The 26,598-nt window shown below is 39.9% G+C and overlaps 3 protein-coding genes across 3 annotated transcripts in view; all 3 read right to left on the reverse strand.

Annotated features, from left to right (window-relative positions):
* Positions 1–453: 453 nt before the first annotated feature.
* LOC115624901 lies at positions 454–1,248 on the reverse strand. The gene is given in 1 exon segment (XM_030519750.1): positions 454–1,248. A coding segment is annotated over 1 exon segment (795 nt).
* A 1,537-nt stretch (positions 1,249–2,785) lies between these two features.
* Positions 2,786–26,598, reverse strand: part of LOC115624902 — a 95,292-nt gene continuing 71,479 nt past the window's right edge. The window contains exons 4-8 of the mRNA XM_030519751.1: positions 23,483–23,589; positions 20,451–20,624; positions 10,011–10,165; positions 9,629–9,908; positions 2,786–4,707 (exon numbers count right to left, since the gene is read on the reverse strand). Of these exons, the coding sequence (XP_030375611.1) occupies positions 3,147–4,707; positions 9,629–9,908; positions 10,011–10,165; positions 20,451–20,624; positions 23,483–23,589 (2,277 nt within the window). The 3' untranslated portion in view covers positions 2,786–3,146. The remainder of the gene's footprint in view (positions 4,708–9,628; positions 9,909–10,010; positions 10,166–20,450; positions 20,625–23,482; positions 23,590–26,598) is intronic.
* Positions 13,131–14,184, reverse strand: LOC115624826 (serine/threonine-protein phosphatase PP1-like). The gene has a single exon (XM_030519672.1). The coding sequence runs from the start codon at positions 14,171–14,173 to the stop codon at positions 13,226–13,228; it is 948 nt and encodes a 315-aa protein (XP_030375532.1). The 5' UTR covers positions 14,174–14,184; the 3' UTR covers positions 13,131–13,225.

A 26,598-nucleotide genomic window follows, 5' to 3' on the forward strand; every position in this document is an offset into this window, starting at 1 on the left:
ATTGCAGAATATCGTAGTCATAATCCCTTTTCAAACTGGTCCGTACACAAATAAATGCATAATACCATAATTTTTTTTTTGTAAAATAAATTTACCATTTAACATGAGCAATTAATGTGGCAAAGCCGCAAATAAAACCGCTTAATTACGTGACTCGCAGCAGCAACAAAAACGCAGATGAAAGTTTGCATGACATGCAATGAAATGAAATAATAATATGGTTAATAAAACCGAGGCCGCCATGCCATTGCTGGCATCGGTGGCATCAGATTCATGTACACTGCGGCTGGGACGTGGACGCGACCTCGGGCCAATTATCGCACTTGCCTCGTCGCTAATTAAAATGCAATTATTTGCTTTAAACAACTACAACAACGTAATCCCAATGACAGGCATTTTATTTGCAATATACACGTACGAGTATTGATGGAAGAGTAACAGAGTTCCGTAAACCTAAGCCTCCACAATGGACTGCTGTTGCTCTTCCTCGTCATCGTCCTCGGCGGTGATGTGGACCCGGGGCGCCACAAAGCTGGGACGCGCCTGTGCAAGCGGGCGCACAGCACGCGGACTTTGTGGTAAAGGGGGAGCCGTATATTGATTTCCATTGGCGGCTGCAATGCGTCCGGCCTCCTCCACAAAATCGCCTATGATCTGCCAGAGCGGCACGCGTTCACTAATGCCGCGGGCGTTAGCCTGCATCAAGGCAGCGGTGGTAATTAGCGTAAAGTTAAGAATGCCTGCATTGAAAATGTGGAGCCATCCAAGGACCTGTAGCTGGCTCTCTGCGGCCTGATTGAAGACCTGCATTGGAAATGACAAGGGCTGAGGCAACGCATGCGCAGCCGAGGACATCAGCATGGTCACAGATGGGCGCATGTTTCCGTTAAAGTCACGCTTCTGTGGCAGCTTTAGGGACTGCAAGGCTAACGGGGTGCTGGAGCTGGCCTGCAATGCCGAAGCACTTTGCTTGGGCCCTGCTTGAATAAGATGTCATATTTCACAATTGGAATGCAATGTTTTCCATCCCCCGCCCCTTCACCTACCTTGCTGATCGGCGGCTTCGCGAGCCAGACGCTGCTCTGCGCGCTTGACCCAGCCACGAACTGTGGACTCGGGTACGCCCAGCTCCCGGGAAATGCCGGCCTTAGTCTCGCCGTTACGTATGCGGGCAATGGCTCGTTCCTTGTCGTCCAAGGAAACCTGAACGCGAGGACGCTTTCCACGAGGCACTGCCGTCTTCTCCATAGTCTTGAGAATGATGAGCGCTTTGAGAATTAAGCTGGAGCAAAGAATTGATTGCTGTTTTGAAAATCGCTGAAATGTTTCGAAAATTTGACTCGCGTTGCTTTGTGTCTGCTTTGCTTTATACACAGAATCGGGTTTATTTCTGACAGTCCGTTTTGGGGCAACGTCGTTACGAGTGAGCGCTTGGCCAGCTGACATATAAATCGACGTTTTCTTCACGCTTTCCCTCTATTAGCCTGCTCTTCTTCTTGCCATATTGCATACACTCGTACACCTCCTGGATAATAGCGCTGCCAACTTTGCGCGAATAATGACGGACTTTTCTGCATTCTTATTTGGTTTATCATATTTTTTATTTGAATTCTTTCATTTCTCTTTATTTTACATTTAATTTTGACGTACACTAAAATATGTGTCCTAATTATTCATTTAAATTTTCCTTGTGGGGTATTTTCTTTTTCTTTGGCATGGAAGCGGCATTAGGCTCCTACGAGGGACTGTACCGGGGTACAGTTTGTTAGGACGTCCCAATAAGTAATTAAATTAAAAGCTAAATAAATAAGTGGAAGACTTCAAATTCAAGATGAATTAAAGAGAGATTTTACAATTTTCGATTATGGTTCCGAGTGATTCGTGTATCGTTAAAGCGTTATCGTTATTTCCCTGGAAAGCTTAAAAGACTTTAAAATACGTAAGTATAACATTCCACAAAATGATAATGATACGGATTTTTTTTAAAATAAATGTAGCGGTTTCAATTCGAACGATTGGCACTGAAGGAGTACTATCTCAATAGCAATTCTAAGCTGCCGCTATGGTATAAACTGATTTACCAACTAAGAACTTGCCGCCTGGCCCAAAAAAGCTAAAAGTAGACACTGTTAGTTTAATTACAAGTAAGTTAGTTCGATACTAGCCGTTCAACTGGGCTCCTTATCCAATCCCTTGCTCGCTCCCATGCCAGTTCTGCACATCTTACAGTTTACAACTAAACGACTTATGTGCTATATTTCCATTAACCTTTACAATTTCATTTGGGTTTTTGCATCGAGTATCGTATTTGAATTTTCATGCCAACGATTTGTTTGTTTTCGTTCCTGCCAACATTTTACATATGTACTTTCTAGTTTTTTTGGAATTTTATTTCTCATATTGTTTATGTACTAGATAAAACTATGTGCAAAAAATATATAATATATATATGTATGTATTACATTGTATATCGTACATTATATACATATACATTTTTATTTATGTATGTACTTGTATATATGTTTGGATTTGTTTGACAATCTGCCAATAATAATAATCGTAACTAATAATACCAGCAACAATTGTACGAGTATTTGTGTATACGTATTCATTTTTTCTTTGTGTCACTTGAGTTTTAATTTCAATTGTATTTTGTTCATTTATGCGTACGTATGTCTACCTTAATTAATATCTAGTGTCCTTTTATCAACGTTTTGCGTTTTTTTTTTTTTTTGTTTGTTTTTTACTTCTTTTAACAATTATCACGTGACAATTTTACGTTTTAATTAAATATTCAGGGCAGTATTTGTTGGTGTGTGTGTTTTTTAAACATTTATATGGTTTCCTTATATTATAGTACAGTTATTATTTTTAAATTAGTCAAATATTCATATCAGTATGTACTTGTATGTATACATGTACACGTATATAGTATGTACGAGTATGTCACGTAGGGTTTTGAGCATATAATCGGAGCTTGGAAAACTACTTACATATAAAGTGTGTGACCACATATTTTTTTTAGAGTTAGTCAAAAGAATATAACATTTCTTCTCTAGTCGCCCTTGACATAGGAGTCTGAGATTATTTCCAGAAAGCTGGTAGCAATATCTCAAGTAAAAATTGCGAAAGGACTCAACATGTCTCTAGTAGTCCTCTTGCAAGTGATGTCGCTGATGCTTCGGCGTCCCACGGCACATCCGCTTCAATATGGCAAAGAGCAGGGCGAACATGAGGCACAGACCCAGCGCCATGAGCGCCAACTTGCCATAAGGCAGTTCGGTGAGATCGCGACGCAGGCAAATCTCCGGCGACTCGTCATGCAGTACCAACTGACGATACTGCGAGGCCTGATGCAGCAGGCCGAGCTGTTCCAGATTCCACTCAATGTGCCGCGTTAGTTGGGCTAGCGTCGACGAGTGCGTCACATTTGGACAATTCGCGATGCCGTTGCACAGCAGATGGCGCGGGATGCAGACGTTTGTGGCGCCCGGACACCTAAAGTCGCAGCCATCCTGCAACAGCGACGCGGCCAGACTACCATCGGGATTGCGTGGCAAGTGGAACAACTCGGTCCACACCAATCGAAAGAGGTTCTTGCCCGGCTGCCCATCTCCTGTGTACTGTATCAGTACTGGCAGCGGATCCTGATCGGCGCCTGTAGCTCCCAGTTCGGCAGTGGTTAGTATGGGAAGATCGCGCGCCAACGAAATGTTCTCCGGACAAACGACAAAACGAGGCTCCAGGCGTCCGGCCAAATAAACTTCGATCTTGGCGCTCTCACAAGTGCGATCCCCAAAGCGGGCCTTTTCCAGATTCAGCCAAAGATCACGCTGAGCCGCCACCTTCAGCTCCCAGATGCACTTCTCGCGTCGATAATAATGCTCTGGTGGCGCCATCGGACCCGCTACCATAGCAAGCGCCTTCTTATAGGGAAAGATCAGCTCACCGTCTGGCGAGGGGCCTAGTGTGATTGGTCCGCAGAGTGGTCCGTGTGCGAACTCATAAGTTGCCTCGAACAGGGGGTTGGGGTTCTTGAAGTAGGAGGTAATGGCATGCTGACCCTGTACAATCATCTCCAGATTCATTTGATCCGCTGACGAAATTACGCGCACGGCTCTTGGAATGTTGTCGCAAAAGCATGCCAAGTTGTTTTGGAACTTATCCCGCTCCTCCCAAATGACCAGCTTGTCCACACGCTCCTCATGGCAGCGCGTGCAGGCGTTGCTGTTATATGGCAGCTCCTTGAAGGACACGGAATTCACCTCGATAATAGCACGGGCGTACAGACGTCTATCGGTTACGAACTTATATTGACAACGCACATCGCTGCCACCCGTCCGTTTGAAGATAAGCGAGTTGAGAGGGGAGCGAAGACGACCACCAGTATGCTTCCAGGCGTACATCACCTCGTCGCAGAGGGTATTTGGGACTGGATCGCCAAAGCGAGTGTTGTTAAAGAAATCGTAGTGGGCCCAATAGTAGAGCGAGCTGCCACTGTAGCTTCCAGTCTTCGAGTCGAACTGTACGTATAAGGAGGGGCTGGTGCTCACAAAGTCCACCTTCTCCATGGGACGAGAGAAGGTATCGCAGAAGGTCTTGATTATGCGCGCTGGGTCGGGATGATCCGAGTCGTATATGGTCAGCGATTCTCCGCAGTCGCCTTCGTACTTCAGAATGGGTGACTCGATGCGATTGATGCGGAAGCTGTCAAAAAAAAAAAAAAAAAAAAAAAAATGGAAGAAAGGAATGTAGAAAGGTCTCGTTAGTTCGTTCATAGTCGAAGCCTAATGAAATTCCAGTGAAAATGTTTTTGGCTTTTTGCCAGCCTGTAGGTTTTGGCAGCCACAGGCGGCGCCTTGAACTTTACGGCCAACTGGAACCTCTCCCCTGGCGTCGAGTGCAATTTAATAAAAACGGTGAGGCTGCCACATTGAAAATGCACAAGCCAGCCAACAGCAAACAGGTAAATCTCACTTTTCACTCGCACACGTAGCCTCGTTACAATTTCGGCGCGATGTGAGGTGCATTTTTTGGTTGCCCAACGCCATCCACGCGCTGCCTTATAGGCCATCGTGGGGACTACATGGCTAAAAATTTGTGGCAAATTACATGGTAAAATTATTTTTGGCAGACTCGTTGAAAATCACAAATTACACAAGTCGCTCGTTTGTTACACTCGTATTGGATCCCTCCATCGCGGTGTTGCTTATGTCGTGCAAATATTTACGGGATATTGCTTTGAAGTTGACCCTTAGGAAGTGATGAATTTATTGAACATTTTTCGATGGGTTAAAGACCTGACTGCTGTTGGTATTCAAGTTCCCGCTAACATACCCATACTTTTAACGTACTTTAATGTTTATGATGGTTAAATTCCTTTGATTTCGTTTTTGTTGGAAAACTGAGACCAAACCCCACAGGCGAACCCTAAAAGTATGCTGCAATTTATATCCAATTTCATGACTTTCTTTGGTGTAATTAACCGGTAAAGGAATACTGGAATTTGGAAACACTGGGAACACTGACATTGTAAACGAAACACAATCCGAAGATGTGGCGACAGTCTGTGTGTCCGTCTATCTGTTTAAACTATACACATGACCAAATTTGATAACCAGCTTCGATAAGGGACAAGTTTAACTTTTTTTCTGATGTTTTGCAACTGTAGTGATTTTTCAACTCATGGAATTTGATAGGAAAATTTTAAATTACATTCATTTGCGCTTATGTTAGGTTATGCTGTTGCTGCTGCTTCGGAAAAACTTCTTACTGTGCGTTATTAAAGAAGTAAATATTATGTTATATATTATATTTGGTTAATTTTTAAAATACGAAATTTGCACTAAAAACCGCAAAGACAAAAACTGAAAATATATTAAAGTTCTAATTACGCCTGAAATTAGGAGTATCGTAGAGTTTTAAATTTTTAAGCCTTCTTAGAAGGTAAGAGATTAAATTTGTTCCTTGACTTAATACCCGATTACCGTAAAGCAAGCATGCTAAAACATTTTGAATACAAAAATATAAGTCCATGCCTATTGTATAGTAATTCTTAGCAAAGATAATAAAGACATATGAAATAGCAAAAAGTTGGTGGAAAATTTTGAAAATATTATTAGTATATTAGTTTAACAAAAACTGATCTGTCTCTACAATAATGCTAAAATTATATTTAATCAAATGTAAATGAAAAACTATGCAAAGATATTATCTTAACTTCAAAATGATCTTTTTTTTGCAACTGTTTTCACAACTGTGGTGCAGTTGTTATGTGCTCGCCCTTATATGTATGTATTAATGGGCAGCACGTATCCTCTATTGCAAAACTTTTGCAATTATACTTCAGCTGCGGCGTCAGCGTCAGACGCCAAAACTAACGTGGCCCACAAAATTATTTACGGTACAGTCGCAGCCCTAAGCATTTCATAAAATTACATTTGTGCTGTCGCTGCCCCCAAAAATATGACATAATACAGCATTTTATTAACCCAAACTAACTTTTGCAACAAAAATAAAAACAACAAGGAAAACAAATCGGCGCTACCAACGCGATGGCGATGGCGATGGCAGCACAATTTCATTTCATTTTTTATTCGCGTTCCACTCAGCTACAACTTTTTTCTGTTCGCCTTCTGCGACTGTTCCATACACCCATATACCCGTGTGTGTGTGTATATGTGTACCTACTATTCCATGTGTGTGTGTGTGTGTATGTAGAACAGCGCAGTTGATTCTACGTGCCCATACTGTTATTCACGTATTCGCAGAGGAAAAGTAAGCCTGACGCCTAGCGGCATGTCCTCATAATCCGTTTGTAGCCTAGTTATGTGCTGACTCAGTGGGAGTGTATTAAGAGAGAAACGAATGGCAGGGAAAGGAAAGTGAAGGGAAGCGAAGCGAATCGAAGGGAAAAGGGGGCATCCAAAAATACAAGTATGCAATGGCTGTCGCAGTTGTCTGCCAGTTACTGTCGATTGGCGACGTCAGCCTTCCAGATCCTGCCCGTCAGTTTATTTGCCTCATAAATGGCTGATGTGCAGCTAGAAGGCATCTTGTGCATAGTAAATTGTGGGGTATAGTTTATTATATATACGAGTAGTGCACGCCACATACACACACAGACACACATATACATATATAGTTGGTTGTATTTGAAAAGGTATGCGGCGCTTTAAATTATCTTGGACTTAGTGCTGGCCTAGCACTTTAAGCTGCGCCTCGGGCCAAACAACATCTGGTCAGCTTGTACGCTTGGCAGAGAAGAAAAAATTTAAGAAAATGTTGCCACTAAAAGCCCAGCCGTAAAAAGTATTGTGGAGCAAAAAGCGGGAAACATGACATGTTACTTAAATGAGCAACTTTGTTGGAAACAATGTCGACAGCGTCTAGACGGCAGAGCCAGGCAACGTCTCACACACGCCGGCTATGCTGGAGAGCTGGAGAGCTGGAGATGGTAATAGAGATGGTGCTGGTGGCAGAGGGAGATGAAGAAGACGAGAAGGTAAACGCAAACAGACAGCTGGATAGACGGACAGAGAGCCAGACAGACAGATAGACAGACAGACAGACAGGCAGGCAGGCAGGCAGGCAGGACGAACAGAACGGAACAGAACAGAGTGGAGCAAGCGACTGCAATTGTTGTCGTGGGCGTTACAGATACAACAGCAACAACATCAACAACTTGAGTGAAGTTGGCAGCAAACAACAACACCAACAACAAGTACAATAACAATGAAACAAAGACAAAACTTGCACAGAAGTACAACATTTTCGAGTTTGCCATTGCATTTTTCGTCTACTTTGAACTTTAGAAAGCGTCTAACGTCTAACGCCCCCCTCTCTTGGCTCCACAAGTCCTCCCGGTGCATGTGTACTGATGCATTTGTGCACTGTAATCACGCAATCATGTTCCCCACTTCTGAACTCTTAATGGCAATCGGTGTAAACGTGCGCACAAGTTGCCAACTCTGTTGGCCACTGCCAGGATTGTGGCTGTCGGGGCTTACGGGGCTGACGGGACGGCTGGGTGGGAGCGCAGCAGAAGCAAGGAGCTGCGGGAAGGTTGTCTCGTTTTGTAGGTGGACATAAATATTTATCTTTTGGCAAAAAGTTGCCTGATATTTTCTATGTAGCCATAGTTTTCTTTTCCACTTTTCGAACAAAACTTGGCCAATGTTGTGCAACATTTTCTGCATAAATTATAAGAAACGAACGTTGAGCAAGTGCTCTACATTTTAAAGGGGACGGACTTTACAGAGATATGGTGTACAAAAATTTACAAGAGCACACTTCAAACTTCTCAAGTTGAAATAAAAAAGAGAAGAGCAGAATGCTCGAGTCGCGCGGGCTCAACTGTTTAATAAATAATATATGTTTTCAGTTTAATTTTTTAAAATTAATTAATTAAAATGAAAAAAAATTCACAAGTTTGTGTCAAAGAAGCAACAACAACAGCAACTACATGCATAAAATGAGAAGATAATACATTTATGGCTACAACTTCCTTTAGAACTAACCTATCACTATGAAACTTGACCTAGGTATAAATAAGCACTGTCAGTGTGTAAATATTTAATTTAAATACAAATTTCAATATGAAGAGTGTAATGGAAAATCAGTAATAATGGTGGAGGGGTGCACGTAAAACACATAAACTTCTCTTTCCTCAGACCCAGGAGTATACTAACAGTTGAGGGCAGTTCAACCTGTTAATAAAACGTACGAATATATGATAACTTTTAATTTTTTCTAATCCAATGCAATACCTAATATATTGCAAGCAATATGGGAATCCATTTTTAACTACCAGTATATAAACAAATATTGTGTTTTGCAATCCCTAAGAAATTTGCGGATTTTCGCATTTGAACCTGTTTTCGTTTTAGTCTCCATCAATGGATTCTAGCTCTCAGAACTTTTTGCCGCCTACATAAAACTTGTTTACTCAAACAAATCACCATAAAAATGTGCGCCAGTCAGCCAAACAGTTGAACCACAACAGCGTAATAAAGTTGCCATGTATATGCGCCTTGGAATATGCAGCACAATACTGCGTCTGTGCCACAAAAGTTGAGACTCACTCACAAACAGCAAGTAGGACCCGGCATTGGCCCGACTGTCGAAGCTAGTGTTGGTGGCGGCGATGGCGTAGAAGGTAAAAAATATAAAAAACAACTTCAACTCGACACGTTAAATTAAAATGTCACATAAATCTTTGCGTGAAATTTCATTAAAATACGCTTACAGCATCAGCCGGGCTGAAGAGCTGTGAGAATGGAAATGGAATGCAAGTCCTTAGTCCAGCAAAAACTTTGCACTTAAAGGCGGAGGCAGAGGCATAGACAGAGTTAGAGGCAGAGGAAGACTCGGATCGCCCCGACCCTTTCCCCGACTAACCAACGACCGAGCCAATGCTTTTTGTCAGACAATTTACAATATTAAAATGGTTCATGGCAGGATGCCGGACTGTTGTCCTTTATGCAAAACTAAACAATAAGCACAGACAAAAGCTGGGCTCAAAACTGTAAGTAACACAAGCAGAAGCCGAACAAAAGATTTATGGAGAAGTGGGGGTGGGGAAACGGGAGTGTGAGAGTGTTTGGGTCATACAATGCCTAATGCTCACCTCGGGAAATACAAGCGCACAATTTCACCGACGCGTCCTTTGATGTGATAGCTGCAGGATGTATTTGGTGGATACCAGTGCGCTATGCTCAGAAAAATGCCCTCGCTGGCGCTGCTGTCCTTCAGCGAATCGGAGCTGAGTAGCCAATCGCACACGCCGTGCTTGATGCCGGCCGTTTCCACATGACCTGGCCAATTGCCAACATTGAAATGGAAGCCGGTATTGAGTAAAGGACCCGCGGGCGATGTAACGAACTCCACGTACATGTATTGTGATGTGCCTGTGCATAAAAACAAATTTTTTGAGTAAAGCTGTGTAAAGCGCGAGGGAGGGGGGGTTAACATACGGCAGGCCTGTGGCACAATTGGCTTTCTCTACTCACCAATAATGCTGAATGGGAACTTGCCCAGGCCGCAGAACTTCCCTATAAGCGGTGAATGCTCATCGCGTCCATCATACACGGCCAGCCAATCGTAGGGACAATGTTCGTTGCCCGAGCCGATGGGACGTATCGGACAGGTCATGACGTTTTCGCATCTGCAATAAAGTTTAATGAATTCAAATGAAAAATGCTGCACAAGTTTCCGCTTTAATGTTCGCGGCCTGTCGTTTCATTTATTTGAAGCGGCCAAAAGGTAAATTCAAATGTCGACAATAAAAACGAACAATTAAAAGGCGCGCGCATCGTAAAAAACTCAAGTGTAAAAATCCAGACGAATGGCGTCTAAAATTGAATGAATGGGTCCATGAGTTCATAGGCGAAGAGAATGGAGCAGTCTGAAGTGGTGATCAGGGACGTACTTGCTGACTGAACAGCTGAAAAGGGTGAATACAAATTCCGGATTTAAAAATATGATGCCATCATCCTGGATCATCACAAAGTTATAATAAGTAATTTATTGCTTCTTAAAGGCACGTCGCTATCCCATTCATCAAATTTCAACAAACCTCTTACCGCACATACCCGTAGCTGTGAATTTGAGCCGCTGGACTGGCTAAAAAACAATCCCCCGACGCGTCTGAGATTAACTTAAAAGATTTATATTTCAATATTTTAAATTAATTAGGTATATTCATTTTATTTTTGTAGTTTTGATTTAATTTTTCCCGTTGTGTTTATTACTATTATTTCATTTTTATTTAATTTCTACCACTCTATTTTTCGTTACAACTTTTCTCTGACTATTCTGGGCATAGCCTTTGAGCAAATAAAACCCAACAAATCGGATTCTTTATTAAAAATTGATGCAATTTTAAATGCTCTTCTGCTTTTTATTTTTCTTCATAAGTTATCTGTTGTTTGAATTTTTAGATGAATAAATGAACAAAATAATGCTGTTCTAAGTTCTGAATAAAAAGGGGAATCGAAAGAAATATAATCTCTTCCTTTCCAAGCCTGAGCAGGTACAGTATGCCAATGTTAGTGACTCTAGTTCTTATACTTGCATTCATACAGACAGACAGTTGGACTTGTCTAGGACGAATTGTTTTGTCAACTGATGAAGATTCCATTTACGTCTCCTTTTGATTCACAATAACAAATACTTGTATCGTTTGGATCGCAATTAATTAAGGTTGCAATGAATCGAATAAGTTTACCTTGTATTGGAAAGAAAAACTAAAGGCACATTATATCTGTACACCAGTTCTAATTGAACACACAAGATTCAATTAATTAAAGTAAAAAATTGCTGATGAGTTACAAAAATGGTGCACTTATCATTAATTAGCAAACGAACAGTGGATTCTTCCTGATGAAAGGAAGCTGCAAACATGAACGATAATTAATTGAATACTTAGCTGGGCTCATAATTAAATATGTGGAATTGTAATTGCCTAAGAAAACTAACTTCAAGAAGCAGCACAAATGCCTTTAAATTGACGCTTCTTTATTCTCCTACGTCCCTGTTCAGTATTTTTATATGTAAGAGTACATTGTGGTAGTGGGGAAAGGTTTGAAGTGTCTGCTTTGTAGTCCCTTCTAATTTCTTATGGCTAGAATTTTTTCTCCAAATCAGCGGTCTGGCTTGAACCAACGAAATGATGAATTGGACGCGAAGCAGCATTCTCTTATCCTTGACTGTGTGACCAGACAAAGAGTGACCTTTTGCAATTGTTTGTCCCTCCACTGTGGCTATTTGTGGTGGAGCGTTCTTTTAACGAATGCGAATACAATTTGCTTTAAAAGCAGACAAACAAGCGACTGATGGGGATCGAGCAGACATCTAGCCTGGGGGCGCAGTTCAAAAGGCAAATAAAATTCCTTTCACCTGTGCACGCGCCCGTGTGAACTTTCTAATTGAAAGCCAACTTTGGCAATTAAGTTTCGGACTTTAATCAAATACAAATGGACAACTGCATCGAGACATACTACACATGCTTGTACATCAGAGTCTGGACTTGATGAAAACGATTCGATTTGAAATTGCAATAAAAATACAATTTTAATTGACATTTTATTGAGTCTGCGAGCAAGCCGAAAAACTTGCAAAAAACTTTGTCGAGCAGGCCAAGTTTGTATCTGATAGGTGGTAGTATGTCCATCGGTTAGTCTGTGAGTGAATCACTCAGTCACAGAGTTGCTTCTTTTCAGTCAATTTAATCACTTTGTCAGCAAGTTGGGATCGTATAATGTCTAGGCACTGCCGCTCATGGTTCAATCCTAATCTAACTTATTGATAATAAATGCGCAGGGCGAAAAGTTTATTATTTTTTTCTACTCACATTACTTTACTTTTTGTGCTTGCCCCAGAAAAACTTGCAAAAACTTTTGGCCAACAGACATATCAAAAATAACTGACTGGTAATAATTTCGGCATATTAAAAAACTTTTTTCTCGATGACTTTTGCATTTATTTGGCCCAGGCAAAGGCAAAGGCAACGCTACCCAAAAGTTTCGATGAAGTTTGTTGTGTGTATTCTGGTGTTTGTTGGGGTTTCCAAACTGCTGTGCTGGCAAAATATTTGCTCTGGTACAAGCTACAAGGCACAGAAAATTAGAAAAATGTTTTGGAAAACTGCCTGAGAGTAGGGGGAAAGTAAAGCGAGCTGAGCTCGCAATAAAATGAAGTGATTTATACGACGCACACAGGTTTGAAATTGTAACACAAGTTAATGCTAAGTTAGCGCATACTCGAACATACTAGCATAAGTGGACTGCTTAACGGAGTTGGAAGGCATTTTACCATTTGATATTATGAATATTTTAGTTATTAATCATTTACATTAAAAACATTGTTAACAGACTTCGATTTCTCAGGAAATTTGAATCGGACGACGAATAGCGACATTAAACGCATCCTACAGGAATATCGAACTTTTGAGAAATAATGTCATTTCAAAATTAGAGTAAAGGTTTGTTCCGTGAAAAACTTCCTTAATTACATATGTATGTATATTTGCTGATTTCCAATTTATTAGTCAATTCATTAATATACATATGTCACCTTTAAAAAAGTCTCTGTAAAATTTTTGATTCCCAGAACCCAATTTAAAAATCATGTTTCGTAGAATTACGAGTGCTTTTTAATAGTATTCATGATTGTTTCCTAGTTTTGAATCATAAATCTGTAAAGACCAGGCAACGATTATGATTTATTATTTGCGTAAATCGACTGCCATCTCCACCAGCGGCTTTACGCCGTCCGCCAACCTGACGCGTTTGTGAGGCTTGATAACCACAAGCGATATATTAAGAGACTTGTCTACACTCATCATAGCACCTGCGTTATCATATTCTCCACAATAATTAACAGCGGAGAAGACAGTGATCAGTTGACGCTTTGCAAAGAATTCATAGCCATCCTCAGCAACTTGATGAGCCCTACAAACTAGGTCCAGAGAATGCCGCGATAGGAAATTCTGTACAATATCGGGACCAAATTTGAAGCTGACTCCACGGTCACTGTGCGCCCAGCCTGTGATGGCTCCATCGGGATCCGACCAAAGCAGGTCGCACAATAGACCGGCCCCTCTTACTTCTGCAGGGCGCTTTAATTTTCGTATGTCTTCCATTTCGTAGAGCACCGGGCTCAGACCACCATGGCAACAGAAGATCTTACCGTCAATGAGGGCCGCCACGGGCAGGCAGTTGTAGCAGTCAACGAATGCCTTCCACAGCCGTACGGTAAAGCGACGCTTACACTCGTCGTAGAACCCGTAGTGCTGATTGATGGAGGCGGATTCGTGGTTTCCCCGCAGTAGGAACACATTTTGCGGATACCTCACTCGCAAGGCTAGTAGAAACGTCATTGTCTCCACGCCATTTGGGCCACGATCCACGTAGTCCCCCAAAAATAAAAAGCTCTTGTTGGGTGGGTAGCCGGACATTTGAAAGTAGCGCAGTAAATCCCCGAATTGTCCGTGAATGTCACCGACCACGTTGACCGGTGCATTCACTTCTAGGAGCATGGGCTCGTTCATAAGGGCTTCTCGTGCTAAATCCAACAAAGCAAACATATCCATTTCAGGAATCATATCATAAGGTTTGTTTTGTTTCCAGAGCCTTAGCTTGTTTATCATATCTTCTATTTGTGTTACCAACATTGCCAAGAAAGCTTGAACAATTTAAGACTATTATAAAATAAACATCTGAACTACATAAGGAATAAGAAATAAAATAACTATGACACTAAATTCACAAAATTTCCTGATAAAAGGAAGACTGAATAAGAAAGCATTCTTTCTTAGATGTATTTATGTTCATGCAAAAGATACTCAAAATAAATTTACTGATAAAGAAACTTGTCACCAATAATAATATTAGTATATGTCAGTTGACAAGAACCAAATAGGGTGTTTTTCTTCTAGGCTGTTACTTATTTAATCACAATAGTGGCAGAAGCACCAGAACATGGTGTGAGCGCTTTACTAAAATATTAAAGCTTACTTTTAGAGTGTGAATGTGTATCAAAAATGCTGCAAGTAGTAGTGTGGCTCATTGTTCCTCATAAATTGGTCTAAGTAATGCTGTGAGTTGCAGTCTAAGTCTAGCCGTTAAGATATTTTCCGCGCCAAAAGTTCTAACTTGGAGTTAATATTTCCCTAAAAGTTTGCAGTTATTTATCGTTTGGAGACACCCAAGGAAAGAATCATCACATTACTCCAACAGCGTTGTATTTTTTATTGGTAACGCCTTTCCTGGCAACAGGAAGCTCCTTCTCCGTCTCCCAGAGCTTAAAGTAAACTAAACGCCTATCGCGTCCTGCTTCTTTGTGACGACATCCTGTGGCGGTCACCAGGGCGTCGTTACAATCGTGATGTTGCTGCTTTGGCTGAATTCGATTATGCTATTGAAGCTGCATACTTGTATAAGCATATGTCTCTAGTTATATTGTTTTTATTTCATTTTTTTTATTTATAGATATCAATTTTTTAAATTTTACTTCCTAAATACATTTAAGTAATTCGAGATATTTTGAAGGCTTGAAGGTTACTGTGGCATTAGTAATAATTTTGTATTTGTCTATAAGAACTAACTTTAGATCATGAATAACATAACGGAGTAAAAATACTTATAGTACGTGCTTGATTTGCTTGTACGAACGTTGGCAGTAGGAATCACAGACCTTAGTACCTAGCCGCTAATATCTAGAGAAGTACATACGTAACATTCAAACGGGGTTTGTGAAACCCGAAATAAAAGTGAAGCAGGTGAAGTATACCAGTAGCTTTCTGATCCCACCGATTTCAATGCATTAACTGGTGGAGCACTTAAAGCTACATATAAAACAGGTAATCGAAAGTGGAATTATCTAACCATTTATGTTTCAATAATATTAAAAAATCTGCGATGTTAATGCCCTGAACATGAACTGTGGCAGCCTCCAGAAAGTACATATTATACACTTATATATTCTTAATTAGTATGACAAGATGATTCGATTTAGCCATGTCTGTCTCAAAGACTTTGGGAGCTAGAGACACAATTACACACAGATGCCTTATATGTGTAGGCAGTAAAAGTTTCACCCCTCCACAGAGACTAAAGGAACTAGCGACACATTATTTTGAACACAGATACTTGTAGATTACCTTAAGCGTGTACGCTGTAAAAAATGTATCTCAAAATGTTGTTCGTTATCCCAATATTCCTACTATCAGTAATTTTCCATAACTCCGACAGTTCTTGGCATTTTTACCCAACATTTAGCAATTAGTTCCGGTTAAAGCTTATGTGTCCGTATGTTAAGAAAGGTTTACCAATAACTGTAATATCTGACTGCTTTCAGCCGCTGTTGCCGCTCAACTCTCTACTGCACACATACGACTACTCACACAGAGACACGCATAAGCACACGCAATACCTACGTAAATGTGCAGTTATATACCTTTCACACGGTATTTCAAAGAAGGACTTATCATATGCTCCTTCTCTTTTTTACTGACTTTGAAAGGCAGCATTTAGCACATGATATCGTAAGAGGCCCAGTCCGCTTGTAAGATCAATCACAGCACAAATATATTGGGAGTCTTTAAGTGTTTGTTGTTCACACCCACACACTCACACTTTTACACTTGTACTGTATAGACTTGGAACATCTGGCCCTCACAACAGCTGACAAATACAATTTACAATTCCAGCCATGACGGCAGGCGCAGGCACAGGCACAGGCACAGGCACAGGCACTTGATGACCTTTCACAAATGCTGAGGCTGCGTCTGTGGCTAGGACTACGGTCAGGTCGTAACATTTGCACAGCTATTGCCATTTTCTGCCTTATCACTGTTGGATGGGGATGCCATCCCCATTAGCTCTGGCACCCTGCGACGCTGAGCAGCTTTCTTTTTGCCCTTTTAAAGTGCTCAAATTACGCCACAGAAACAGCTCAGCAGTGGCCTCTTAACACTTCTGCAGGGAATGGCAGGAGAGTCCAGGCACTTACTCACTGTCAGTCAGTTTACGGTTGCAAATGGGCGGACAGAACCAAAAGTATCTTAAAGTTGTTTGATGTGCAAATTCCAGTCAGCATATTTCACTTTCCTCCCTTTTCCCTTTAATGCTCATTTCCCATTCCCGCCTGCTGCCCGCTTGAATCTCTTTGTGCATTTGCGCGTACACATCAATGTCCGCCAACTTTGAATTAGATAAGCAACATTCAATTTATTTTTATAGATTCAATTTGAATATTTACCTTTTGAGGTAGAAGGACTGGAATTCTGCTCAGACACTCTGCTGTCAAAGCCGGCTCTTTTCAAAGTGGCAACCAGTTCGTGTAAATGTCCTGAATAGCCTTTGGGTCGGCTTTGGGTCTGGGATTGCGCAAGCCTGACAATCATCCCAGCATGTATATTAATTTGCAAGTCCAGGTCCGTCTCAGCGAAAATGAGTTAAGTGAATGGCACACGCCTTATTAAAAGGCACGGGTTGCACATTTCCCTAGTCTTAGCAAACCAGCATAACGAACTCATTAATAATTTGAGTTGAGGTCGGGTAACTTCTATTAGCACCAGGATTGCCTCAAAACTTAAATGGTTTTTGTGTTCTTTATTGGGTGAATGCAAGGCAGATATGCCAGAGAGGCATTTGTGCCTTTTCCTTTTTGAGGTACGATATATACTCGTATGACCATACCAACAAGTGTCGTGTGTGTTATTTATAACTTGTACACAAGCGATAAATGGGAAATTGTCTTTTCTCCTTCTTGCTTACGCTGAAAAACTGTTCATTCTTTCATTGTCTCAAATGAAACCTTCACAAATCAGCTATCAACCTAAATGCAAAGCTGGAGTTGAATAGGCCGAACCCTTAGATACCCTGACTCCACTTCTAAAAGAAAAATAAATTTAAAATATTTTTTAAACAAGAGAGAACGCTACAGTCGAGCAAGACCGACAGTGTAATACCCTGTATTCCGGTAAACTTCCGTCACTGAGTTATATGCGCCCATAGCAGAAGCAAAAAGAGGAAGAAGAAGAGCGAACTTGTTGCTGCAGTTGGTGGGGGTTGTACTGGCGAGAATTTGTTTCGTTAATAACTTTTCTTAGAATTGACCGAATTGGATGCAATTTCAAATAACAACAGATAATTATATATAAATGATGTGTGCACGGTTTGGTTTAGGTAGCATTTGAAATGTGGACGCTATTGACGAAATTCTGTAGCGGGGGAAGGGGGGAAAATTCCAAAAAATAAAATAAACTCGTCCTTTCTCGGACCTGGATACCAACTTTGGTTATTCTAGCTTTTATAGTTTCTGAGATCCTTGCGTTCATTCAGACGGACGGACGGACGAACATGTCTAGATCGATTTCTTTCGTCATGGTGATTCAGAATATATATACTTTATGGGGCCGGAGATGCTTCCTTCCGCATGTACATACTTTGCACAAATCTAATATACCCTTTTTACCCTACGGGTACAGGGTATAATAATGTTCTAATATCCTCTAATTAAAAGGGTATGTAACACACAGATACATCTATAAATATATTTATGTTCAGTATGAGAAGACGAGTCGATATATCCATGTCCATAACACACAATAGCTGCGGTCAGAGCATTATCACAGATTACACTTTTGGCTATACGCTTTTATCAAATGATTTATCGGGATGGAACTTAACATGAAGATACATGAGCACGTGTCAAAGTGTAGGAAAGATTACACTTTAGTCTTCCTTTGAAGTAAGGCTATTAAAATAAAACATAACATGGTTAAATACGCACTAAAAGAATGCGATTGCAAAATATGACCAAAACAGCTAGAATAACCGGAGCTTTAATGAAACTTCTTTAGCGGGTGAATGGGGACTCGACGAAAAACGGGCACATGCCCTTCTTTGGATAAAGATAAACCTAGAAAAACATTTGGAAAATTCACATAGTTTTCATATTTTCGCTACACTTGTATTCAAGGGTGAACGTAGATTTTTCCAAAAGGGGGTTGGGAGCCAAATGAAAATTTTGATTAAATAATGCATGATGCATTTAAAAAATAGTTTATGCATATGGTCAATAAAAAACTTCAACAAATCTAACTCAGTTCCATTTTAGGGCGAAATATGCGCCATAATACTGAATGTATGGTCGACATCATATGGCGAAATTCATATTCAAATGATGCTTTTTAATAAACGAGGTCCGTCGAAAAAAAACCGTAAACTTCTTATTTAGAAGAACGAAGAGATGTACATCAGCACGTCCAAGTTCACCTTCTCATAATACTGAATAACAGATTACCTTTGGGTACAGAGCATAAAAGGTAGTAATTTTGCTGAGCACATACGTCATTAAGGAACTTCCTATTGTGCATTAACAAATCCTTTTAAATTGTTGCTTTAATGATTTCTTGTTGTGGTACAAAAGGGTAAATCAGTTTTGTGCTATCTCGTAGTGATTTGGCCGCGACATACTCTCAGGCCGATGTAGGTGAATTATATTTGTACGAATTAGAATCTCCACAGCATGTGACAAGTTTTTATTAGCTCAATCTAACTCTGCCTACTGACTAATTTCTTAAAGGGTAAATACTTCACTATTCACATGAATTGAAAACAATTTAGTAAGACCTTTATTTAATTACCGAGACTTAGTCTGTCTTTAATATACAAATTTCCAAAACAACTTGTATACATAAAGTTCATTGCATAATTAACTTCCCGATCCTGCTTATCAAATATAAAGTGTGTCGGCAACAGGGTCCGTCTTTCCCAAAAGCATTCATTCAAATTTGTGGAAAGTGCGAATATTTGAAATTACTATTATTTCGATGTTTTAATTACTTTAGTTCAGTCCTTCGCAAGCCTTCCACATAAATGAAGATATGTATTCTGAAGTAACGCAGATGTTGAACTTGTGTGTGTCATGAGGCCTCAATTCCTCATTACTTGCTGTCAGTTTTCAAGCAATGTTCCAACATAAGCAAATAGATAATGTTTACTTACTCAATTTTCTTGGATGAATTCATATTGAACTTGTCAATATGGTCATGTTTCATCATATTGTTCCATAAATATTGTTATTAGGTTTTTAAAGCTTACGTAGCTAAATACATAGTCAAATGAAAGTCTAACATTAATTTCTTTTTATTCCTCGCTTTCCATTTTTAGATTTGATTGCTATCCAACCCAAAGCAGTGCCTTTATCAGTATACTTGTATAGTCGTATACACTCTACTTTCTATATTCAGCACATAACCTGGTCGTGCTGGGAGGCATGCCGTAGAGTACGGACAAACATTAAAGAACACAAATACTTGCTGTGTCTGTCATTCTTGTGCTCTCCCCCAATACTGCCAATCAGACTAATTCCCAACTCATCTAATGCTGCACCTTTGAAAGCCAGACAATTTCATCATTTTCGCATTAATAATACAAAACAGCAACGAACGGCAACTCTTCCATTTCTCCAACTCAGCCAAAACATAATCCCTTAGTCCAATTCAATGCAGAGGGAGACAAAGAGAAGGCTGATGCCACCAGCGCCATCGAGAACATTGAGGACGAGGTCTGTGTGACATGTCGCCAACGTTTTGGCTGGAAATTGGTGCCAATTTTTCCAGCGTACTGTCAAATTGTCATTGTCAGCATGCCAAATGCATTGCTGCACTAACAGCAGCTACAACAAATTCGACAGCAACCCAAAATAAAGAAAAAATATATGTATCCCTATATAAAAAAAAAATGGTTCAGTCGCCATCGCTGCATTCAAATGGCAAACGTGCCAAAATGACAAATTGCTGGGTGTTAACTTGGCGCTAATTTCTGTGTCTCTACGTTATATAAAAGCAATTTGCATCGCATGTTTCTATGCTACATGGTTTATGCTTTTTGCTCCATACTATGTCCTTTTAGATGCTCAGAGCATCGCTCTTGCCTCACCTTTGCCCGTCGACCGCAAACTGTTCGTTCTGCAGATATAATTTGATGTACGGCTGACGCGTATGCAATTTATAACGACAGTTGAGTGCACGTGGATATAGTCCAGGATAAGCAGGAGATTGTACGTAGCAGGTTTGGAGCCGACAATCGCGGTACTCGCGTTCGCAGTACGATCTGAAAAGAGGAAAGAACGGGAGATGTTGAGTTGGCGAAATGGAATTAAATTGCTTTTCGTAACAAAAATTAAATTAGTTTTTATATTGTTTGTGGTACGCCCAAAAAGTTGCCAATAATAAATGTCCTTTGTAGGCCTTAAACGAGCCATGAACCTCGCGTCCACCCAAAAATCAAAACGTTCTTTTCCCCTAGTCCGTAATCCGCCAAATTAATAGCTGGAATTGCCTGCAAGGCAGCAAAGTAGAAACAGAAACAACAAAAGCAGAAAATTGTGTTCACTGATTTGGAAATTTTTCTTTTCTCTTTCCTTTCCCCCCCCCCCCCCCCACCCCTTGCGAGACGTTATAAAATTGTTGTTAAATTACAATAACAACTGTAAGGGCCAGTCGAGCGTTAGGACCGGGCGTATAATTTTCAATTTGTTTAAGTAAAACAAACGCGCCTTGTGAGGCAAATCAGTCAGTTGGTTAGTTGCATAAATATGTATTATATATATTTGCCTTTCTGTTTGCACTTTGTTGGCATTTTCCTTTGTCGTTTTGCGCACTCAAATTTGCCTTTTCATTTGCGCTGCGGTTGGCTCGGATGAGCCCGATTGTGACCACAAATTAGCATAAAAATCATCATTGGATGGCCATGGTTGTGTAAATACAAGTTAAATGGATAGTGCAGCTGTTTAAAATGTACGACTATGTATCAAATTAGGAATGCTCGAACAAAACAATATTGTAATTTGGAAAAGGGAATATTGCATTGTTGTTTTATGTATTTAAATCAAGCGTTTGTAATTTCTAATTGACTTAAATAATTATTATTTAAATTTGACAAATTGGATGATTATAATGATTGGAACAGTTCTGAGATCTGATCTGGCTGTTGTGGATTCTGTCAAAGGCTGCAACTACTATCAAAAGTTCAAAGCTATATTTTTACTCGTATTCTTATGCATGTGCTTATAATATGTGCTTTATTACCCAAGCTTGTCTTTTAAAAGTATGTTGGCCTAACCTGTAAACTCCTTAATGGGGACTTCAGTTCGACTGCAAGCATTGAACCCAACAGAAATCCGATGCATCGGATGACAACAGTATGGCTACCCCTTTTTCTGGATGTTAAAAAAAAAATCGAAAAAAATGCTTGGGTGGGCTTTTGGCTATCTGGTGGTGGTGGCTTATGATAAAACATTTTAAAATACCACTACAACGAAACAAGCTTTTCCAGAAAACAACCACAAATACCCGATGCTAAAAACCAAACGTCGATGAACGTAAAAAATCTTTTACAAAAATTCATCTATTCTTTTTTTTCACACTCAACATGTTGGTAAAAGAATGATAAACCACAACAGCTTTAGCTTTTTGTCAATAAATGGAATTTTTGTGCAAATATGGAAAATTGGACGAGGTAGAATCTTAGTGCCGTAGACAAACAAAATCGAATTTCTGACCGCCTTACGCTTCCTCTAGCGTAGCCGAATTGCATTGCTCTGACATTAACAAATATATTTAAGATGTTTTTATAAAAATCAACAACATAAATTTACTTTATATTACAAATCGACAGACATATTGAACTTCAAAACTTCACCAATTTAGTTTCTGAATTGAATTACTTATTAAGTACTTTGTTTGGAATCGAATAAAAAGGGTCCTTAGGACAGATCTTAAATAAAGAATAAAGATTTAAAAAAAAAATTAAACACAACATTTTTTGATGCAACAACATTACCATATCATATTACTTCATATTGGATCTTTAGCTCAGCTATCGGCAACGACTTTTGTTCCTTTTAGCTTGACTTGCCATTACTCACATAGCGCTCCTTTACGAACATAACTTTCAAATTAACATATCATCATTCACAGATGGTTGTGATGCAAAACTTAGTGTCATGTCAGCCATAAACTTTAACATCGGTTGCAAATTAAAACTGCCTAGTCAAAAGTTTTGGCAGCTCACAGACTGCGCGCATATGCACAACAAATGGCTCCAATAAATGCCGCACACAGCCTATATGCCCCAGCTCCAGCCTAAGCACTCCCCCGCACACGCCCTCGCCCAATTTTTGCCCTGCAAGCAATGCTGTAAACTTGCAACTTATTTTATTAAGATAAAAGTTAGACGTCAAATCAAATAAAATTTAATGTCTGCAAAGTTTTATTCGCCTCCTTTTTTCGCTGAGAATCGTTTGCCAAAAGAGCTGGCTGGTGTTCTGTGCCTGCTCATTTTACGCGAGTTTATTGTGTTGCGCTGTCTCTACTTGCTTTCCTCTCGTGCTCCTTGCTCCGAACGAATTGTAATTCAATTTTATGCGACCTTCTGGAGGGGACCGCTTGCCGCAGCCATCTTACCACCCTTGCCGCCACCCTTGCCCGCCTTACAGCGCTTTCATGCGCATTTTACATTCCGCTCAAAGCCTGCTCGCATATGATTATGAAATGTCAGCGCGCGGCACGAGCGCCGGGGCATGCCACTTGGAAATTGCCAAAGACGCCGATGCCGATGCCGATGCGAATGGAGGCCCGCAAAAACCACTCAAGTTGCGTGCAACATAATAAAATTAAATTAACGCGTCGCTGGCTACAAAGTAGTAACTGTCTGTCTGTCGGTCGGCAGGGCTGTCCTTGAGGACCCCACCCCCACCTTCCCAAGTCCTCAGCCCACTCATCCGCAGGGGCAACATAAAAGACGCACAAAGGCGCTAAACATTATCGATAAGCCGTAGAAGGCGGTCGAAGGAGCTGTTGTCAATGGCTCAGCTTGAGCTCGACCAGTTGCCATCTCATTTGTGGAGTCTGGGATTGGGCGTTCGTTCTCTTGTCACGCTTGTTGTTTTGCACATTGCGTATACGCACCCTTGCACAACTTCACCGCGACGATTTGGATATAATTCCGGATGTTGGCCATAACGCAAATAGACTTCGGTTTGTTGTTCGGCACGTGAATCGAATGTGAAGTAAGTCTGCAAAGATAAACAAGAAGGAAGGCAAAGGGATATGAGTAAACAACATTTTATTGTATAATTTAAAGCAAGCACGCACACACAGAAAAGCCCTTTTCAACATCACATAATTTTATCATTCCCATTCAATCGGAATATTAATTTTTACATACTGCGGGCACGACTGTGATTTAAATTAGTAAACAAAGCAGTTTAAAATTATCTTCGATTTAATGCTTAACCTCTGAATATATAATAACAACAATATAGATACAGTTACAAATGCTTAAAAAGGATACACAGATTGAAAGTTTTGGAAGTGAAAAATTGATATAATTTATATGTAGAATTCAATACCCTATACAAAAAAAAAACCAGTTTAATTTCTCATATTAGAGTTAGTTGATTCTTGCCAAGTTATATTGTGCTCAAATTAATCCAAAATAATACAAGTATATAGAACAATTGCTTCAAAGATAATGAAACACCGATCTCATAGAGCCAGCTTTTTTCGGTGCATACTTAAGCACCTCTGTGTCGCCGGCTGCGGCTAAGCTCGTTACCACTGGGGCTGCAGTTGATGAATTTTGCCAATTTCCTGCCTTGTAAAAACAAAGCGTCCAGCAACACTGGAGACAGCGGCGTGTACGCACTCGTCCACGCCACGCATACGCCTCCACCCACCTACCATCTCACCACCTCAGATTCGGCGCTGCCTTGCCGTGTTTTGCCAGTTCCTGGGCCTTGCCGCACCGTCGCGATCACGTCATGCATGAAAATGTGCACTGTCATTCATGGCATGGCCACATCAGTGAATTAGTGTGTGTGAGAATGCGTGAGCTGCACGGCGCACAAGACAATCAGGTCTGCTCCCGATTCCGAATCCATTTCGGAATCACAACCTCAGCGCCTTATTTGGCTTATAGCGGCAAAAGAAAACGTTCACATAAACCACTCAATAATGAAGATTCTTTTCATTAATATATTTTTAATAATTATGTAAAAGAGAAGGAGGCGTGACAGACCCCACAGAGTAATGTTCTTAATCAGTACGACAAGGCAAGTCGATGTTGAAATGTCCGTCTATCCATATATCTGCCTGTATGAAAGCAAGAATCTCAGATTCTATAAGAGCTAGAATTACCAAACTTCGTATAGAGATTTTCGGAATTTCAAGAAAGGAGACTCCATCGTTATACATAATTCTTGAATTTTGTATGTTAAGTTTGTTCATGATATGCCAAATGTTAGGAAAGTTATAGCTATAAATAAAATCTCGGCCCTAGCTCTGCCCACAGCTGTTGTTGTAAATGTATGCTATTGAAACCGTTCATAAATAGCTGTACATAGTTGTACATAAATATTTTGGGAACTTTGCTTTCTTGTTTTTTTCTTGTGAGACGGTAAGTTTTAAAAATGAATCTCTTGTTATTTTCTAATATTGAATTAAAAATTAAGTTTAGTTCTTATTGATTGAGATTTTAATAAGCATTATGGTTATCACTTTTCAGAACTTTTTTGAGTTTCCCCACTGAAACAGGATCTTTAAAATTCAACAACTCTGACATTCCGCTACTGCTACAAAAATACCATTAATTACGATGAAATTTGTTATTTAATATAGTAACGAATTCTAAGTTTTTTAAATTTTTTTATTGTGAAATGTGAATATTAGTGCCAGATTAGATATGAACATGTTCCTCTGCTTTTCTATCCATATATATAGTAAATAAGTGTATGTACCTAGGCCTAATAAATTAGTTGTTCATGTATTTTATCTATTTCCATAAGCTAGTTTTCCCCTCGAATGTGCAAATTGATATCGAATTGGAAATGGCGAGCATCCCTGATTGTGGTTTCTACCCCGCCCACCACCTGTTTGCCAATGCGTCTCGCTCCCACAATGCGTAAATGCCTGACTGGTTGCTCCTCTGGCTGTCAGCCTGCCTGCCTGGCCGTGCTCATCAACGCTAATGACGTGCTGCAGTGGCATCGTAGGCTCAACAGTGTTGTTGCCGTGCAATTGCTGCGACTCCCTATTAAGCCCAATTGGAAATTGGGTTTGTAGAGCACGGGATATTGGCAGCAGAGTTGCGTTGATTGATACATGCGTGAATAAATACGAACGTAATAAAGATTGGACAAGCGTTTTTGTCGCATTGAACGCTAAAACGACTCTCAAGTAGTCTCACAGCAATGTGCACAATAAATGTGTTTATGTTTGGCATAAAAGCTTGGTAGTGAAAATAAATTGAGTTGGATTACTATTTTAATTATGTTAAATCATATTTATCTCGTTGAACTTAATTGCATAAAAATTAAATACGTTTCACATTATAAATAAACAGTTTTGACTGAAAGCATTCTTAAATTAAATTATTTGGTATGTACATGAAGAGAAAATAAATATTAGAAAATAGTGAGCACACAAATGTTAGCGGCTGTTATGGTAAAAAAATCTTCCTGTCCATAATGAATGAATAAATTAAATTTTCAAAAAAGTGAAACAATACTTTCGGTATGAAAAGAAATGTGAGCAATAAAAGCACAAAGAAACACCATTAATGACACACAATGAGAACGCAATTTATTTAGAAATTAAAATAATAAATTTTGCTTTCAAAATTCAATTGTGTCCACAATCTGATCTAAATTTTAACACAATAAAGTTAATTTTAAACAAATTGTTCGCCCACACATTGTTGGGCAGCGAAAGGTTCTACAAAGGGTAAAAGTTTTTGGTTTGAACATATTGAATTGGCTTATATTTTTGAAACACTTTTTATACAGGTATTGAATTTAAATTATCATCCCAAAGAAGCTTATTATCAATTTTAAAAAATCACAAGATTAATCTAAGCATTACTCGTAAATTATGTGGCTCTTATGAAATAAAAGTTGTCAGAGGAGTCATTGTTTGTTATCTACATTTTCTGAAGAAAATGAACGACTTTTCTCAATACTTTTTGAAATATCCAGTGGAACTGACTTCTGCATTGACGGCCCATTTCCAAGGGGGTCGTCAATCGC

Source organism: Scaptodrosophila lebanonensis, unplaced genomic scaffold, assembly GCF_003285725.1.
Source record: "Scaptodrosophila lebanonensis strain 11010-0011.00,11010-0021.00 unplaced genomic scaffold, SlebRS2 tig00000061-arrow-pilon, whole genome shotgun sequence".
NCBI classification, from domain to species: domain Eukaryota; kingdom Metazoa; phylum Arthropoda; class Insecta; order Diptera; family Drosophilidae; genus Scaptodrosophila; species Scaptodrosophila lebanonensis.

Excerpts from the sequence above, each read along its gene's own strand:
- LOC115624826 (XM_030519672.1), bottom strand. The coding sequence starts at position 14,173 with ATGTTGGTAACACAAATAGAAGATATGATAAACAAGCTAAGGCTCTGG.